Source organism: Mesoplodon mirus (genome assembly GCF_964341445.2).
Source record: "Mesoplodon mirus genome assembly, contig: HAP1_SCAFFOLD_330, whole genome shotgun sequence".
Lineage (NCBI taxonomy): Eukaryota > Metazoa > Chordata > Mammalia > Artiodactyla > Ziphiidae > Mesoplodon > Mesoplodon mirus.
Genome location: NW_028295610.1, coordinates 151,933 through 167,369, shown reverse-complemented (window position 1 = coordinate 167,369; position 15,437 = coordinate 151,933). Strand labels below are relative to the sequence as shown.

Here is a 15,437-nt window from a genome sequence, read left to right as displayed (position 1 = left end):
TACCTGACTTGTAAAAGCTGTTTCGCTTCTCTGACTTGGTTCAAACTTAACCTGGGATTCAGAATTGTAGAGAATCCTAGAAATCAAACTGAGTTCACCTGTGCATGCATTTCTTGAGCCCTGACTAACTGCTAGGCACTGTTAAAGCTGTGAGCACAGCAAAATGCTTGTCTTTATTGATACTGTGTTATGGTAGGAATGACATGTAATTTTTGAAAGATGATTTAAATAGTATGTCAGAGTAGTCATTTGGTTTTAAATGGGTTTCATTAATGCTAAGTATTTGGGAGTTTAACAGACCATCTCTTGGTTTCTGTTAGTATATAAACCAGAGAACTTCATTTGTCGTGCGAAAGATAAGCTGAACCATCCTGAGGCTCATTAAAGTCTCACACTGTGTCTTAAGTGTAAAATCTTGAATCTTTGAACAAAGCTTTCACGTGTCCACATCTCTGAATTCTCTGTCCTTCTAGAAGAAAACAATCAAAGTGAGTTGAGGGCCGTTCAAGACAGAGGATCACGTGAAGAGCTTGCCTGCTGGCAAATCTGGCAACAAATTGCAAATGACTTAACCAGATGCCAAGACTCCATGATAAATAGTTGTCAGTTCCACAAACAAGGTGATTCCCCCTGCCAGATTGGGGCAGGACTCTATTCAAATTTCTGAAGATGAGAACCGTCTATGAAATGATAAAGCAGGTGATCCCAGTAGTACTGGAAATGCAAGGCTTGCAACTTTGAGAGCCCAGGATTCTTGGAGGAAAACTTCATTGGCTGAGTCACAGAATGATCAGAATAGACACCAGCAAATTTCCATGAAAAATAAACGGTGTCAGTGTAAAGAGGATGTTGACACCATCAGTTGGATTTCACACCACCTTGATGCTCATGGAGTACACAAGGGTCAAAAATCTTACGGCTACAGTGATTATAGAAAAGATAGCACGAGGGTTTCAACACTGGATCAGAATACCATGATTCACACAGGACAAAAACCTTACCAGTGTAATGAACGTAAAGAAACCTTCACCGACCTCTCCACCTTTGATCTTCACCAGCAATTGCACTCAAAAGAGAAGTCTCATACGTGCAGTGAGTGTGGAAAAGGCTTCCGTTACAGCTCGGTTCTTCATATTCATCAGAGAGTTCACGCGGGAGGAAAACATAGTGAGTGTGATGAGTGTGGCAAGGAGTTCAGTCAGAGCTCACAGCTGCAGACTCCTCAGAAAGTCCACACTGTAGAGAAACCATTCAAATGTGGGGAATGTGGGAAAGGCTTCAGCCGTAGGTCAGCACTTAACTATTCATTGTAAAGTCCACACGGGAGAGAAACCTTGTAATTGTGAGGAGTGTGGGAGGGCCTTCAGTCAGGCCTCTCACCTTCAGGACCATCAGAGAGTCCACACTGGGGAGAAACCATTCAAATGTGACACATGTGATAAGAGCTTCAGTCGGAATTCACAACTTCAGTCCCATCAGAGAGTCCATACGGGAGAGAAACCGTACAAATGTGAGGAGTGTGGGAAGGGCTTCATTTCTAGCTCAAATCTATACATTCATCAGAGGGTCCACACAGGAGAAAAACCCTACAAATGTGAGGAATGTGGGAAAGGCTTTAGTCGGCCTTCAAGTCTTCAGGCCCATCAGGGAGTCCACACTGGAGAGAAATCATACATACGCAATGTGTGTGGTAAAGGCTTTACTCTGAGTTCAAACCTTCAGGCACATCAAAGAGTCCATACAGGAGAGAAACCATACACATGTAATGAGTGTGGGAAGAGCTTCAGGAGGAACTCCCATTATCAAGTTCATCTGGTTGTCCACACAGGGGAGAAGCCCTATAAATGTGAGGTATGTGGGAAGGGCTTCCGTCAGAGTTCATATCTTCAAATCCATCAGAAGGCCCACAGTGTAGAGAAACCTTACAAGTGTGAGGAGTGTGGGCAGGGCTTCAATCAGAGTTCACGACTTCAGATCCACCAGCTGATCCATACCGGTGAGAAACCATACAAATGTGAAGAGTGTGGGAAGGGATTCAGTCGTAGAGCAGATCTTAAAATTCATTGCAGAATCCACACCGGAGAGAAACCGTATAATTGTGAGGAGTGTGGGAAAGTCTTCAGGCAGGCCTCAAATCTTCTGGCCCATGAGAGAGTCCACAGCAGAGAAAAACCATTCAAATGTGAAGAGTGTGGGAAGAGCTTTGGTCGGAGTTCACACCTTCAAGCCCATCAAAAAGTCCACACTGGAGAAAAGCCATACAAATGTGAGGAGTGTGGGAAGGGCTTCAAGTGGAGCCTGAACCTCGACATGCATCAGAGGGTCCACACAGGAGAGAAACCATATAAGTGTGGGGAGTGTGGGAAGCACTTCATTCAGGCCTCAAGTCTTCAGCTTCATCAAAGCGTCCACACTGGAGAGAAGCCGTACAGATGTGACAGATGCAGTAAGGTCTTCAGTCGGCCTTCACAGCTACAGTCTCATCAAAGAGTGCACACAGGGGAGAAGCCTTACAAGTGTGAGACCTGTGGTAAGAGCTTCAGTTGGCGCTCCAGTCTAACAGTTCATCACAGAATCCATGCTGCTGATAAATCCTATAAAAGTGAGAGGAGTGGTAAGACCATCAGAGAGCCCACACACGAGAAAAGTTCCATAAAATGAGTAAAACAAAAACAAAAACAACTCAGGTGTCATGTGAATTCTTCCAGTCATCAAGTTCAAAAGAAAAAAAAAATCATTTGTTTCATTAAAGTCGGTGTTTCAGCCATAGCTCAACATGTCCCAGTAGTCAGGAGGCCACACGGCAGAGAACTCTGGTAAATGGTGTAGTAAGTTGGAACTTTGACCTCTATTAAATATTAGGGGAGAAGCCTTAGTGTGAGTTTTAGCAGGCCTTGTACAAAAGTATGATGAACATGCCAAAATGTATGCCCATTACAACGTAAATTCCATGAATGCAGCGACGTTTGTTCTGAATCTACAGTCTGAACATTGTCAGCTACTTTGTAGGTGCTCGATATTTGTTCAGTTAATGAATGAGGAAAAACTTTTTGAAAATTATGTTGCAATCCCCTCCAAAATTTCATAAAAATTTGTATTCAGAGCAGTTAACCTAAATCTGGCCTTAAAAGTAATTCAGGGAGACAAAAATTTGAAGTGTTAGAAAACCACTCAGTATTGCAATTTGTAATATTAATGTGGCATCGTCCTGTTATGATGAGCTCCATTTGTCTCCCCCCAGCCTCGCTTCAAGTTGGATCTTATCTTGGACTTCGTCTATCTAATATTCTGTGAATCTTATACAGTACAAATTTAGTTATCTTTTGTGACAGTATAGACTTACTGAAAATGGATTGTTCATCTTGCAATACAGAAAGCATACTGTTGACCCTTTTTTCAAGAATGTCAAGGCAGAGGTTTAAGTGTCAGAAAGAGTTACTAATGACAGTGACAGAGGACAAACATTTCTTAGTAAATGAACTGATCGTTGGTTTCTTATTCACCACATTTCCGTCTAGGTTTTGATGTGATTGTCTCCCAAGGGTTTTAGCATTACTTTCATCAAGACTTCTTAAGTAGAGAAAAGAGGCTGTTTGAAGTAGATTACTTTTGTCAAGTTCTCTATCTCCTTACTCCTCTCTGGCCTGAGATAAAAAGAAAAAAATTATTTGTTGAAATCTGGTAATTTCATCAAACATATTTATTCAACGACTGACTTGCACACTTTTTCCTAGCGGTGGATTGAAAAATTGATTTTCAAAGTGAAGTTGCTGAGTACATATCAAAACATAGAACGTGCGTCCCTTTGATATAGAAATCACAGAATAGGACCTTATAATTAGGAAATTCAAATAGAAAAGGTGAGTAGCATGTCAATGTTACTAAATTTTGTAAAAGTGAAATATTCAATAGGAATGTCTTTATATTTTAAGATAGTTATGTAATAACAGGTCTGTTAAAATGATGGCTTAAACTTAATGACAGAAGCATGTAACAGTTTAATGTATTTTAGGTAGGTACATCACATACCTTAATCAAACATGTATGTGTGTGTGTTAATGCGTCCTATCATCTGTAAAGGGATATTCACCCTTAGGTAAACAGTGGCAAGATTTTCAGGGATTTTTTCCACATGTAACTTCCATATTTTAAATTTTTCATTGAGCATCAATTTTCCAGTAAAATACTGTTACTTTTATAGTAACATAGGTAGTAAAATAATGTAAAATATAATATTAAAAATTACTAAGAACATATTAATCCCTCACAGTAAGAAATCCTATCATCATGAGGTATACATATATATGGCCAAAATTAAGGAATAGACCTCTAGAAATCAGTTATAAAAAGAAAAAATGTATATGGTTATTCAAAGATACAGAATAGTAGTCAGTGTAACGGTCTATTTATAATTAATGCATTTGAAGTTTAGGATAAATCCATGCAGCCCAGAATATTCTGTTTTAATTCCAACAGTAGAAATTTACACATCCTAGTTATCCTCATCAGGCTTCCTTACTGGGTGAATGGATGGATAGCTCGGGGTACCGGCTTGTCCTTTCAAGTGCTTGGTCTGACTGGAGAAGTAGCTGGGTCGCTCCAGACACTATGACACAGAGAACCATTAGCTGTGTGGAAAAAGGAACTTACCCCCCAAAAAAACTTTTTAAAATTGTTTACAAAGTAACAGTGATTGGGCAAATCCTGAAGATAGAGAGTGGAAATAGGTAAGTTTTAGAGGTAAAATTTATCAACGATTCCCTAAGGAAAAATGTGCATAGGGAAGAAACCTAGAATGATGGGAACAAGTTGCTAAGGAGGAGGTTTGCATACCATTTCCTACTTCTTAGTCATTTCACTGATGTTTAACACTTACTTGGTTAAAGGGCTTTACTCAGCAAAAGATGTATTTAATGTGAGAGGCAGGTTTCCAAGATTGGTTTCCTAGACCACACCTTCACATGTGTATGTAAAGTCCATGCTACCTCAAATTGCATTGCATTAGATGTCAGAAATCCTAGGGCTTTCTTGTTTGGTTTGGTTTGGTAGCTATCAAACCACCAACTCTCAAGGTAATTTGTAGTTTAGTGAGTTAAGTCAAGGGCTGGAAAACTACCTCCTGTGAGCCCAACCTGGCTCATTGCCTTTAAAGCTTTATTGGAACATAAAAGCTCTTTATTGGCCCATCCATTTATTTACCATCTTTGAGTGTTTCCCATTGTGCTGACAGTGTTCAGTGGTTGTGACGAGCACTGATGGCCCACAAAACCTAAACTATTTACTTTCTGGCCCTTGAGAGAAAAAGTCTGTTGATCCCCTGTGGTAAGCCCAAAAGGTTTGTCTCTGTAAGTGAAAGACCACAAGTAGAGCAGAACTTAGACTTGGTTCAGTGAGGATTCCAGAGAGGTTTCCTTTCTGATTCTCATATCTGCCCTTCTGGTTGACCTTGTTCTTTAGTTTGGTTCAAAGACAGTGGTAGCAACTAGGGACTACCTGTTTCTTTCTTCACATTCAATGAAAGAGCTGCTCTTCCATTCTTAGTGTTGAGTAGTTCACAACTCACTCCCAGTGCATGGCTTCCTCTAACCTTGACTCCCACCTATGCTAAAGACTAAATCTTTAGCTTTGTATCCAGTTCCATTGGCCTTTGTAGGGCCTTCAGTTTCAACTCCCAGTTGATAGCTTGAGCTCGAAATCTGTTTTTACCGTTGGGGATTTTCTGTCTTAGCTTTGAGCTTGGCTACATAGCAACACTTTGGGGGACTTGTTATAATCAGCATTTCTATCTTTCTTTCCTTCCTTTTTATTTATTTATTTTTTTAAGGGGATCCAAAGTCAAATTCAGTCAGTGGCTGAATGACAACACATTGATTCACAACCTTGTAGATTCTCTTATGTCCTAGGGCATCAGTGGGAAGGAGTAGAATCCTGGAAATTTGAGGTGGAAATACATGGGCAGATTCCAACAAAGCTGAGGCCTGTGACCTCTGACCTGTGACCTCTTAGTTGAGCCTGCTGTGTTATTAGAAGGAAGTCTGCCTCTACTCTGAGATAGTTTCCTTGCAGGGGTCTGTGGATCCTCAAGACTTGCCTCCACTACCTCTCGTTTTTCCAGACCTAGTAATCAGACTAGAGTCCTTGAAATGGGGACGGGAGCAGGGAAGGGGTGGGTACCCACCGGGTATAAAGGATGACCATGAGGAGACACTCTCTGCTAAAATAAGGAATTGTATAATTTATATCAATAGAAACCTGAGAAATAATGTGTGTGGATTTTGTAGGTATTGAAGCAGGTGGGAGTAATGTAATATTGGGTTAGGCTGGATTTGTTGATACGAGTGCATTCAACACCCATTCCAGACTCAGCGTGTTAGCTTGGCTACCTGGGAATGCCTTCAACAGTTTGCTCAAATGACTGACACCTGTACCCAAAGTTAGCGTATGCTAAAGTCAAAATGCCAGGACTTTCTAAGTATGTTGTAGCAAAATTTCTTGACGTTGGCATGACTGACATTTTGAACTGGATAGCTCTTTGTTGTTGGGAGCTGTCCTGTGCAATGTAAGATGGGCCAGTGGCACATACTCTTCCCTGCCACCCTAGTTGTAACAATAAAAAGTGCCTTGAGGGCTTCCCTGGTGGCGCAGTGATGGAGAGTCCGCCTGCCGATGCAGGGGACACGGGTTTGTGCCCCGGTCCGGGAAGATCCCACATGCCGCGGGGCAGCTGGGCCCGTGAGCCATGGCCGCTGAGCCTGTGCGTCCGGAGCCTGTGCTTCGCAACGGGAGAGACCACAACAGTGAGAGGCCCACATACCAAAAAAAAAAAAAAAGTGCCTTGATACATCCGTGTGCACCAGCCACGTGGGGCTCATTCATAACACAGCTCCTTAAAGAAAAAAGTCTCAAGGGGCATCCCCGGTGGCACAGTGGTTGAGAGTCCGCCTGCCGATGCAGGGGACATGGGTCCGTGCCAGGGCCCGGGAAGATCCCACATGCCGTGGAGCAGCTAGGCCCGTGAGCCACGGCCACTGAGCCTGTGCGTCCGGAGCTTGTGCTCCACAACAGGAGAGGCCACAACAGTGAGAGGCCTGCATACCACAAAAAAAAAAAAAGTCTCAAGACACTGCCACATATTTCCTGGGAGGGGGGACCAAAAGTGTCCCCAGCTGAGAACCACCATTGTAGAAGGTTTACAAAGGCATAGGAATGCCAGACCACTGGAGTGGGTTTATCACATAAGATCTGCTCACCCAAACCCCCTATGTGCCCTGGGAGGGCTCAGAGGACACTTCCTTTGCCAGAGGTTTAAGAAACGTATTGGTGAGGGGAGCGTTAGCAGTCTTGGAATGCTCTGTAGCTGCTCTTCTCTGCAGGCCAGGAATGAGAGGGAAATTATGTCATCATAATGGGCTCCCTAAATTCAGTGAGGCTAATGGGATCGTGGGGCATCATGGGTCAAGTGGAAACACTTCATTGGCAGAGATAAAGTGAGCGTGTTTTTCACAATGAACAGCAAAATGAAAGGGCTCATTAGAATGCTTTGATACACAGAGATTTTTTATATTTGCTCATGTGCTATCTCTAGGGCTGAAATAAATGGGAAGTCTACTAATACCCTACTTGATTTGAATCAGGAGAAAAGCTCTAGGTCTGATGAACATGTCTGACCGGAATCAACATGGGAGTTGTGCTCCCTCAGCCAATTCGATAACATGAGTCAGTTCCCATTTCCAGAGCATCTTGAATGAAGGGCAGGCCGTGTCCCCTTGAGGGAGGATATACCCTGGTTTACTACCAACTATCCCGAGGGTGCTTTCTTCTCCCTGGAAGGGATAAAACAACTGAGGTAGAACAGGAAGAGACAAGAAGCTCTCCAAGATCTGCTGGTCAGGGTTACCCTCCAGCGTTGCCTTAATGCTCAGAGCCACACACACCACAGTGAGCTTGGCTCCAGATCAACTACCACGCCACGAAGTTTCTGGAACATTTCCATATCTCGGGGGACCTCATTTCCACGTGACTCTCTTTCCTATTCCCCTTTGTCACAGAAGGCTAGGTCCAGTGGTCCGGGTGAGATCTCAGCTCAGGCCCAAGGCTCTCAGACCTCAAAGTTCTGGTCCTGCAAGGGCCCCTGTCCTCTCTTGAGACCACTCCTGGCTCTCTCTGCCGAGAAGGAGCTGCTGGCAGTACGTCCTCTAAGAGTTGAGGTCCATCGTGCAGACCCTGAGAAAACTCCTAGGAAAAGGCTCCACCTTCTTGTTTAAGTCAACAGAGCTCAATTCCTTTGGAAGTGCTGGGTGTGTCCCATTTGATGCAACTTCAGAGCCATTAGGTAAACCAGCACATGTGTGTGGCCCCTTCCCTTAGACTCCTCTGGGCCCTCGTGACATAGGCTCAGAAGACTGCCAGCCTCAAGCCTTACCTCTTCCAAGACCACACCGTCTCCAGGATCTTCTGTCCCATGAATCTCAGTTGCTGTGTGGAAATCAAAAGAGAGGAAAGAGCCTGCCTACAGGGTCTCTTTGGGCTGGGGCCTTCTTGCTTCTCTTCCTCCTCCTCCTCGTCCTCCTCGTCCTCCTTGTCCTCCTCCTCGGGGTGATTTCGGATTCCACATTGCCCATCCAGTGGGCCATGTTGAGATGAAAGATACGGCAGCTGAAGCCCTCCAGGACGCCGCCCTTCACGTGCTGCTGGAGGACCTCCAAGGTGGGGAAGACCCGGCAGCAGGCCATGCACCTGAAGCCGGTCTCCATGGTCACCATCCAGTCCGGTGTCTTGGCCCTGGGTGTCTCCTCGACGGCAGGTGACCCTGATGGGCTGCCTGGCTCTGCCGTTTCCTCATACTCTTTCTCCTCCCCAGTGGGCTCACTGTCAGACAGGAGGTTTTCGGTGGACACATCAGAGGGGTAAGTGCCTACTGTGCACGCATCCTCAGGAAGGGTCACTTCTTCTATCGTCAGCTGCTTTTCAGGCAACTCCAAGGGTTGGTTTGTCTTCCAGGAGACAGCTACACCCTTGTTCACTTGTACCTGCATGTAGTATATTTTCATGCCCCTTTCCTCTTTGTCTGTGTGCAGATCGTTCTTACAGGGTGAAGAGGGTGAGGAGGAGACACAGTGTGATGGGGGAGCGGTCTCCCCTTTTTCCTGAACCTGGGCTAGGGGTGCGGTAGGCTGGGCAGTGTCTCGATGTGATCTCCGGATTCCTGAAAAAGGAAATTAAAAACATAATAACATGCATGGGCCATGCCAGAAGCTGAGGGAGCAGGTGTGGTAGACGAGAGAGGGACACTTGCATGACGTAGCTATGTCATGAGCTTGGTGTCTGTTGGCCGTAGGAGGCAGTGGTGTATCTGGTGTCATCTGTGGGCTTTTTTCTGCGTGTTGGGGGATACTGGAGCGGTGTCTGTATACACGGGTGTGGAGTACAGTGGTGAGGACTGTGGTATGTGAGGGATGCGGATGGATGCGTGTATGATGAGGAGTGTGAGTTTGGGAATATCGGTGGTGCATTCCTTGTGGAATGGGGCGGTGGTGCAGGAGGAGAGTACTGTGGATCACGTGCTTGGGGTTCATGTGTGCACTGAGAAGGGCTGTGCCTGGAGGGCGCATGTGTGTGTGAGCTGTGTGGACCTGAGCTGGATGGTGCTGCTCTCAGCCTGGAGGTCTATGATGCAGAACTCTGTCCTTCTCTGGAAGCAAAGGCAAAGAGAAACCCTACATTTTCCTCTGAAGATGCTTAATCTGGTCCCTCTTCCCTCCACCTCAAGTCCAGACCTTTCCGGCCCCTGCTCCTTGACTTCCCCACCATGGTAGTACCAGGATTGACACCCGCCCCCCACCCCTGACTCAGCTGGGATCCACGCCCTCGTAACAGCTCAGCCATCCTGCCCAGGCTCCTCCACAGAGCCCTCATCACCTCTGATGACCCTGGGTTTCCTCTCAGCCTCCCTGGGATCTGTGTGCCTCCTGCCTCACAGCCAAGCACCCGCTCACCTGAGGAGCCCCGCGCCCTTACCGGCGTAGATGAGCTTGTGCGGAGAAGAAGCACAGGAGAAGTGTTTAGGGGCAGAGGAGACCTCCCCTGCCCCTGGGCTGCAGCCTTGGGCCACCACAGTGGATCCAAGCCGAGGGGGATCCTCTTGTGACTTCGAGATTCCTGAGGGAGGAATGAAAGGCTCAGGGTGGGATCATCAGTCCTCTGTCCACAAATATTTACTGAGTGTGTGACACGTGTCAGGTGCAGTGAATACACACAGTTGAGAGTGTGGTTCCCAGTGTATACTCCAGGATTTAATTCCAATCAGTACTTACTCTGTCACTGTCTTGTTGGTAATGTAGGCCTCGGTGGTGACTGTGAGTATGTGGGAAGAGTGAGTGATGTGTATCAGTTAAGTCTGTGGTAAGTGTGGGGTTAGCATGGGGAGCACGGTGCAGATGTGTCTTATCTGTGTCTGTGGCCTTTGTGTGCATGGGTTCTGTTCACAAGTCTGCAATTCTGGGACATGTAACTTTTCCTCATTACATGGTGGGGCTTGTATTTATGGTGTGTGTTCATTCATTCATTCACCAAGATTCAGTAAGCAGCTACTCCTGTGTATCTGGCACTCTTCCATTGTTCTAGTCTCTGGTAATGCTGCACATTCTAGTAGTGGAAGACACAGACTAAACAAAAATACAATAAATATATAATACCTGAGCTGCTGGTAAGTATATAAGGGTTGCCAAACTAAGCAAAGAAAAATACAGGGCACCCAGTTAAATTTCAGTTTCAGATAAACCCAGAATAATTTTTTAGTGTAAGTATTCCCATGCAGTATTTGGTCTTACTTACTTTTAGTGTAAGTATGGCCCGTACAATATTTGCGACATACAGATACTGAAAAATTACTTGTTGTTTATCTGGAATTCAAATTGAACTGGATAGCCCATATTTTATCTGGCAACACTGACATGGGTTACTGAGACTGTGGTTTACTGTGGTTTGTACAAAGCGGGTCTGGCATTACTCAAGAATGTGTTATAAGTGTGGTGTGTATGACACGTGACTGGTTCTTATAGAGGTATTTAGAGATGGCTGAAGTTAGCTGTGTTTGTGCGAGAGTTGAGGAGATACATGTATATATAGTGTGTGTGTGTGTGTGTGTGTGTCCTATATATATAGTGTGTGTGTCTATATACATATCTCATCTCCAGCGTTTGGTGTTGGAGGACAGGATTGTGGTACAGATGGGTTGTATGAGAACGTAGTATAGGAGGGATGCGTGTATATACCTCCATGTGCTGTGTGTGGTTTACTAAGGAAGTTATATGTGGGGTGAGTGATATTTTTGCTGTATCAGAGTGTACATGGGTGTATGAGTTACGGTCTCATAAAACACCCCTAACAAGAATTCTGTATTCACTCTTACGTACACCGAGTGTCACCCACGTCCAGGCAGGGTGACAAGAACTTTACCACGCAGACTTTATATCTGATAAGCACTCTACCCCCATTCATCCTGCTCATCTCTGCACTATGACACACACACACGCACAGACACAGTCACACACACACACACAGAAACATAGAGAAAAATATTCAGAATGGTAAGGGGCAGTCATTGCCTTCCCCAGCCTGTCCCAGCCACTGCCTGAAAATCTGCCTGCTGTCTAGACCTCCATTGCCAGGGCCCACCCTACAGTCTCCAGTGTCCTGGGCCTGGTAGGAGCTACTGGGCTCTAATCTGGGGCAGAGGCCTCTAGCTGGAACTCTGAGGTGAGCACTGCCGCCCAGGGCATGCTACTCACCTACATTTAATGCACGCAGGCACCCCGTGGCCCGTGGCTCTCAGAGCTCCCCGCAGGACCATGAGGACCTTTCTCACCCCCGCCCACGTGGTCTCAGTCTCTGGAAAACCCTTCCCTTCCCTTGATCTCCTTTGGGCAATTCTTCCTGTTGAAGGAATAAAACCTCCTTGCTTTCAATATGACATCATCCCTAGACAAACACTCTTCTTTCGAACTGCAATCCACTTGTCAAGATACTTTTCAACATGGCCTTCAACTCATGGGGCTTCTCTTTCCACTTTAGTAAAAGAGGCCAAGCAACTCATGGGTCTCTCTCAGCATCCTTGCATCCTTCACATCCCCCACTTCATGACCCCAGGGAAAGATCCAAGAGCATAAGGGAGAAATCGGGGACTGAGAAAAGCTGCACCTCTAGGTCTCTGCAAGCAGGATGCAGCCTGCTGTGAGATCGACAAAGCTCCAGGCCCGCCAGCCCCAGGAGAGAGTCGCCAGACCAGCGGAGCTGACCTCCCATCTCCCAGGGGCATCTGGCCGTTCTGTGCCGTCTCACACCACAGGGACGCTCCGGATGGATACGGCAGCATCAGTGAGACGAGGTCTCTCGCTACCTGCTTCACAGGTGACACGTTCTCAGTCCCCCCCATCCTAGAGAAGGTTTAGTTTGGCAGAAACCCATGTGCCCCAGACAAGTTGCCCCCCACATACCTCCTCCGTTCTCGGCAGTTTCCTGGGACTCTTCATTTTCCAGATGTTTCCTCTTTTGTCGCCGTTTCATGGTACCAACTAGAAGTCTCCCTTAGAAGATGCCTCAAGAGATGTCCAACTCCTCCTCTTCCCTACAGGTTGGCCCTTCTTGGCTCTTGGGCAATCCGTTGAAATGATTCAATACAAACAGCCTAAATGGCTGAAAAACTTGTACCACTTAGTGAACCAGCAGTACTGCCTAGTGCTCACCAGGGCTGTTATGTTTGCAAGGTTGCCAGGCGCACAGTGGAATACTGTGACCTCAGTGATGACATCAGAGCATTCGGTGGACCTAGGTTGAGCACAGTGTCTGCAGTAGCACAGGCCCCATTTTCAAGAACAATTCCTTTTTCCCAGCCGAAGCTTTCCCGTGAAAGGGAAAGGTTCATACCATATCTATTATAAATTGTATCATACCATGTCTATTATAAAATTCACATTTTGATTGGAGATCTTTTAATGTCTTTTCTAGAGAGATTTAATATGAATATTTTAAATGGTCTCCAGTTTCCCTGTGGATTATTGACATTTTAAACTCTGCACTTCAATTTTCCCTCAATACGTGTAATTTTGTCACGGCTATTTCTGTACTTAAAGATGAGGAACTATATAATTGATTTCTTCATTTTTTCCCCATCTCTTTCCAAGGTACTGCATTTGATTGTGTCTTGCGACTGAGTGAAAAATGCTAGTCCTTGAGTAAGGACATTGGGCCCTTTACCAAGTAACTCAACCTATCTGGGCTTCAGCTTCTGTATGTGCGATCAAGAGGCTTGGACTAGCTGACTTTTCAAATGCTGTGTTTCTTTGATTCACTCTCACTTACTGATCTGCTCCTTAAGAAGAGGGTCTGTTCTCATAAAGTAACAACAGTCTTTTCCTAACCTTGGGTTGGGCGGACTTTAACTGTTCGTACTCAGTTTGTTAGTTATATTGCCTTCTACATATGCTTAGCTCTAAATAATTTATATGGTTCTTGTGACAATTTTTGATCTGTTTTTCTTATTTCCTTTTACAGTTTCTAATTTGTTATCGCCAGTGTAGAGGAGCCTGATGGACTTTTAAAATTTATTGATCTTGTATGTGTGTGCCTTGATGGACCGTCTTATTAGTTCCTGCTAGTTTATCTGTGGGTTCTTTTGGGTCTCCTAGATAAATGAGCATATTAAATGTAAATAATGTGTTCTTTGGATAAAGTTTATTTTCTTGCAACTATATATATACAAGCAATATGTTGAATTGATTTAAATATTTAAATACTTACATACCTGTTATCACAATCTAACATTCTTTATCTTATTTTCTTTCAATCAATATTATGTTTTCAAGATTTATCCATGTGAATCCATATAGATCTAGGTCTTTGATTTTTGACTGTTTGATATTATTTGATCACATGCATATAGCATCATTTATTTTCCATTCAAGCATTATTGGACAATTGGATTGTTTCCCTCCCTTCTCTAGAACAAACAACATTTCCTAGAATATCCCTGAAGATGTCTGACAGTCGAGAAGGGCCAGGCTGCCCGAAGGATTGCTACTTGCTTTTAGCCACCTTCCAACAGGCCGTCTCCAGCCAGCAATTTGAAGCACCGCTGAAATGAGAACTGCCCCAAATGTGAAGATCTTAGGAGCTTCCTAGAAGGTGGGAGGTTAATGATAGGCATCCTGCTGGGATCCCAGGGGAGTCTGAGCTGGCCTGAAGCTCATCTTCCTCCTCCACCTCTCAAGAGAAATGTGGAGGAAAGAAGACTTCAAAAACTGTGAGCAGGCAGAGGGAGAGATATTGGGGGCCGAAGCTGTAACTGAGGTCTTGGAGTGGGCTGTGAGCACGCAGAGCCTCTAGAGAGCCAGGCTCTGCCTTCTGAGGACTTCTCCCCTAAGGCTGCTCATAATTCACGTGATACCAGCCATATAGAGCCGACTTGGCCCACACTGTCACAGAAAGCCTTATCAGAATCTCTTCTTCTTCATACACTCTTGTGTCTGTTACTTGGTTATTGCCTTTGGTACTCCACTGATGTGAACCACAGTCGCCAGGGGATGGAGGACACTAGTGACCCATCTTGCTCTGTGGCCTCAGTCCACAGCTTGAGGGTAAGGGAAGAGGCCAAATGAAGGTCTAGAAGGAAAGATGGAGTTTGAAGAGAAGACCTGAGTTAAGGGTGTCTTCTCAAGTCCTGATGACTGAAATGTAGCTCCAGTACCTGAAGTCCTGCTTGTTCTCAAGGCTGACCGCGGGGCTGGGTGCACTCAGTGAAGGAACCGTATACACTTAGTATTTCCTTGCTTGCTCACACTTGCCCTCCTCTGATACACCCTCTGCAAGACTGATCTTCCCCTGAAACAACTTTCCACCTGCCACTGTCATCTCATGAACATTTGCTTCCCCTTCCTAGTGTCCCCCTAGAATGCCATTGCAGCCAATTCATAATTTGATAATCATGCTGCTTACCATATTCTCAGCAACTTCTGATAAATTTTATTCACTTTATTCCATAGTCTTCACCCATCAATAATCTTCCTTAACTTCCTAGCTGCAGGTTAACCCATTTGGAATCACTTCTTTTTCTTTCTCTTCTTTGGCAAATCCTTTCTATCTTTTAAGGTCTTTTTCTTGTCTCTCTACCATCCTGCCTTCCTGAACTTCTTTTTTTCCGTTTATGTAACCTTTCAATCTCCTTCCCCAATTTCCTCATAAACATTGAGAGTTTATTCCTCACACGTTAGACAGTGGTTTATGAATGGCCAGGCATAAGGGACTCAGAATGAATTGGCAACCCCGAGGTACCTGTCTTGCTGGGGAGCCACAGGTGAAGGGCTGTCTGCTGGACATATGTTTGCATGGAGTCAGGCTGAGTGGCCTCAGGGTGTTTGCTCTGCACTTGTGTGTGTTTCTCT

General features: G+C 45.1%; 1 protein-coding gene across 1 annotated transcript in view; it reads right to left on the bottom strand.

Moving 5' to 3' along the window:
* The window catches only part of LOC309797347 (protein FAM170A-like), a gene marked incomplete at both ends in the record, with an annotated part of 518,827 nt that overhangs the window by 404,290 nt on the left and 99,100 nt on the right, over positions 1–15,437 (bottom strand). The window contains one exon of the mRNA XM_082645935.1: positions 8,688–9,205. Within this exon, the coding sequence (XP_082502061.1) occupies positions 8,688–9,205 (518 nt within the window). The remainder of the gene's footprint in view (positions 1–8,687; positions 9,206–15,437) is intronic.